Source organism: Poecilia latipinna, unplaced genomic scaffold (assembly GCF_001443285.1).
Source record: "Poecilia latipinna isolate Pla-1442-1.1 unplaced genomic scaffold, P_latipinna-1.0 Scaffold353, whole genome shotgun sequence".
NCBI lineage: Eukaryota > Metazoa > Chordata > Actinopteri > Cyprinodontiformes > Poeciliidae > Poecilia > Poecilia latipinna.
The window spans coordinates 345,548-349,619 of record NW_015112969.1 but is presented as its reverse complement, the minus strand read 5'-3'; the positions used below and the strand labels follow the sequence as shown (position 1 = coordinate 349,619).

The following is a 4,072-nucleotide window of genomic DNA, read 5'->3' as shown; positions in this document are numbered from 1 at the left end:
ATGGTCTGCATTATTTAAGTAGGGCATAAAAACAACCAGAGAGTAAATCTGCAAGCGGAGCAAATACTTCTCCAAAGCACTGAAAGTCCAAGAAAAAAGTAGGACGAGATGAAAATTTAAATGGCAACAAATCCAATCAGTAACAACTCAGCAAATCTTTCTGATAAGGTAATGTTTTGCAGTATAACACTTCGACTAAAATTTATATGAATCATTGCACATACAAATGAAGGCAGGCCTAATATCTTGTTCTAAATTTATCACAAGAAAAGGATATTTCATTTGTAAATTAGACTGGAAATTGTAATAATTTAGCTGCAGAATTCTAAAAAAAAAAAAACAAGTGCATTCTAACTTTTCTCATACAACATATTGTGGTCGATGATATCATAGCAATCTACTGTATGCTAGTGCAATAACATTAAACCAGCACAACTAAGTGGATGATTTAGTCAGCACAAACAACAATAAACCCATTCATGATTTTTTTTTCAACTTTGGTAAAGATTTTCTGCAAAAATATTATGCTTATAACACCATCAATATGTTGAAATGTACTTGGAATACCCTGGCTAAAGCCTGTATGATTAGCACTGTGATTGAAAGCTTGTGAAGATTTGAAGGGTGATGACTTTACACTAAATAGCCCTCTACTAACTTAGTTTTTATTTTAAGGGAACAGGGGGACACATGTTAGTCGTAGTGTGCATTCCTGTGCACTGCAACTTGCTGTCATTTCAACTATTTCTTGCCTTGCTGATCTCAATTTAACGAGTTTGGCTTATTATTTTTTCCTTGCTTAATATTAATGATTCTTTTGTGATTAGTTTTTACCTGTACTTTTGTTTCATTCTGGTTTTCATGTATTAATGTACATTTGAAGGATTTTATCCTTCGTAAATAAGATTTATTTTTATTCTTATTCAACTCTACTTCTATTTTTGTGACTTTATTTTATTCTTCAGGTGACAACTACAACAGGTTTAAAATCTAACTGAGTAACTGCGCAGGAATGAGTTTCACACTCACGCGCATGCGCAATACCGCAACAGCCCAGCTGCGCATGATGACGCCACCCAGCAGATGATGACGCTGCCCATTCATTAAATACAAGACAAGCCCGGACACACACCGTCCGACAGCCGGTGGACGAGCGCTGTTTGTTTTGACCTAACCCAGAGGTTCTTGCGGCGGAGTGAAGAAAAAGCAAAACGAAGACAGAGACGATCTTTATGGGATTAAATCCTCGAACACTCATTTTTAAAGCTGTGTGAGTATCGGCGCCAATATATATAAGGAGCTCGGACGAGTTTGTGAGCTGGTTGTTCCTCAAATAAGCATCGCCGTCGGGGTACCTGTCAGAGGAGGACAGTGACGGATATCGTCGCTGACAATGGTCTTGGAGGATGAACTGACCACAGCCGCAGCGACGGGACAAACGGCAGAGGTGAAGTCTCTGCTGCAAAATGGGGCTCCGGTTAACGGGGTGAATAGTTTTGGACGAACCGCTCTACAGGTCAGTGCCTCCCTGAAGCATCTGCGAGAAACAAACAAAACAACAACAAAACAAACAAACAGAAAAAACAGTGATGTCTATTTTATATGCATCTATTGCATTTCGTATACTTTTAGTTGTTTCAGTCTGGTTTCTGTGTACAAATAGTGCACCTCAAAAGCAGACGGGATAACAAGTGGCAGATGAGGCAGCGACAACGCTATAATCTGTACTCCAAAATGGACGGTTATTCAGGAGGGCGAATAAAACTATATATGTATAATTGGGTTTGATAATGTCAGCGGCGTTCTGAGCTGAAACGAAACCGCAGGGAACCTTTGACTTCATCATAACTTTTACCTTATTTAAAGCTGCGACGGGCATTGGTTTCACTCTTAACATTGTGGTCGGACTGTAAAACAGGGAGTATTTACCAGCCGTCGAGACAATCAATCAACCAATCAATGAATGGAATATACACCTTATTCTTATATATATATATATATATATATATATATATATATATGTATACTGACTGCAAATAATTTGTAATATATCCGAGTCATGTAAGATCCAATCCAATATTAAGCGTGTTTCTAAAGTAGACTCTGACAAAGACGGTACTAAATCCTGTTTGGCAAGTTTTGAGCACTTTAAATAACTAACTCGCTGAGTTTGTACTATAGTGTTAACTGTCAAATTATTGTTAAGCGTTGCAGGGCCTACTGTAAAACTAACTGTGGTAAAACAGACGTTTAACAGATGAGGTAAAACAGCATGTAACCTAGAAAACACGGTCGATGCGAGATAAGTCAGTTCCTAGTGCATTTATGTAGAAAATGTGTTTTTAAAGCAAATTATAGAGTACCAATACATAAAAAAAATAAAATTAAGAACAATAGCTAATTTCGTGTGAGTATTTCATTTCTGTCATTTAAAAAAAAAAAAAAAATTTATTTATTTTTTTTTAGCGTTTTGGGCGCACTGCACCATTTTGGCAGATATGCTCCAAATTAAATTTTGCAGTGTATAATTATTGAGCACATGGTGGTTTTCGGTCACCTTAACAGTGTAGACGGGTTTGGCATAGAAAAATGTTTGCAGCGTATCACGGTGTTCAGCCGGTCGACTGAAAGGCGCAAGTCCAACAGCGGGTCACCCTTTTTGTTTGCGTACTAGCGAGAAATCAATGAAAACTAATAAAATGGGATTCATTTCGTTAGATGAATAAATGCGCAGATCATTCCATTTCCCCGCATGTGTCCATTGAGCATTAAATAATTCGCCAGGAACTGTTTGTTTTTGTTTTTAAGCATTTTATTCGGTGTTATAGGCCTTTGCATCAAATAATACATTAATTAAAAACGCCTGGTTCGGTTTTCCTGAAGGTGATGATGATGGGCAGCTCGGAGGTGGCTCAGCTCTTACTGACGAGCGGAGCGGATCCAAACGTTGCGGACAGAAGCACAGGGGCGACCCCGCTGCATGACGCGGCCCGAACGGGCTTCCTGGACACGGTGAAGCTTCTGGTGGAAGCCGGGGCCGACCGGCAGGCCCGGGACAAGGACAACCGTCTCCCGGTTGATTTGGCCAGACAGAACGGCCACACGGATGTTGTTGCTGCCCTGGACACTCTATAACTATGGGCCTGTCTTCAGATGAAATATTATTTAATTCAGTTGGTTCTGATTGAGAACCGTGAATAAGGCCCGAAAGGGCCCTAATTTATATTTATTTTTTATTATTTAACGAGATGCTCATAATATAGTAGGATACAACAGGACTTTTAATGGACTACTTTTAGAAATCGGTTTAGGATGATAAATCTTTTTTAAATAACGTTTTGTAAATGTTCATGAAATGCTTTTTTTTTTACTGTTCTTCTGAAATATATTTTGCTTAAACTTTTGTTTAATGAAGAAAGCTGATTTAGAAGCCATAACTTGTTGCGCATATTTGTTTTATGCACTATTATGAAACCAATACATTGAGATATTATCTCTTTGTATAATTAGTGTTTGCACTTTAATTTAAAAAAAAGTTATCTATGAGTTTGAAACACTGAAGGAGAGGGTAAGCATGCTTCAGGTTGTCACAAAGGTGAATTATTGTCTTTACAACCAAATAAAATAAAGAAATTACTTAAGGATATTCATTACACTGGGGAGTTTTGAACATTGTAGTGCAATTAAAACATGGAACGTATGGACTATGACTCCTGATTGTTTTTAAAAGTGTTTTTGTACGTGCAGGTGAATAACAGCTGAAATGTTTCCTCTTAGCAATTATGCTCTGGACTGGAGCTAAACCATTAAAGTGGCTAGAGATTTGCATTTTCCAGTTTACCTTTAATATGCGGGTCAAATAAAATTGTTTCATCCCTTTATTCAGTAAATGCAGAAACTTATTAGCTGTCATCAGTTTTGGTCTAAGTCCAACAGCATGTGGCCTCATGAACATTTTTAAGCCAGAGACTTGCACTCGGATAGACAAACGACGACAATCTTGTAATTTCTTCATTTCCAGTTTCCTGAACCAGCAGCACGTTCCCCTTTTATGTGTTATAGATGACAGGAA

The 4,072-nt window shown here is 37.9% G+C and overlaps 1 protein-coding gene across 1 annotated transcript; it reads left to right on the top strand.

Moving 5' to 3' along the window:
* Nucleotides 1-1,093: 1,093 nt before the first annotated feature.
* Nucleotides 1,094-3,827, top strand: cdkn2a/b (cyclin-dependent kinase inhibitor 2A/B (p15, inhibits CDK4)). The gene is made up of 2 exons (XM_015036012.1): nucleotides 1,094-1,516; nucleotides 2,884-3,827. The coding sequence occupies exons 1-2, from the start codon at nucleotides 1,394-1,396 to the stop codon at nucleotides 3,133-3,135; spliced, it is 375 nt and encodes a 124-aa protein (XP_014891498.1). The 5' UTR covers nucleotides 1,094-1,393; the 3' UTR covers nucleotides 3,136-3,827.
* Nucleotides 3,828-4,072: the final 245 nt, after the last annotated feature.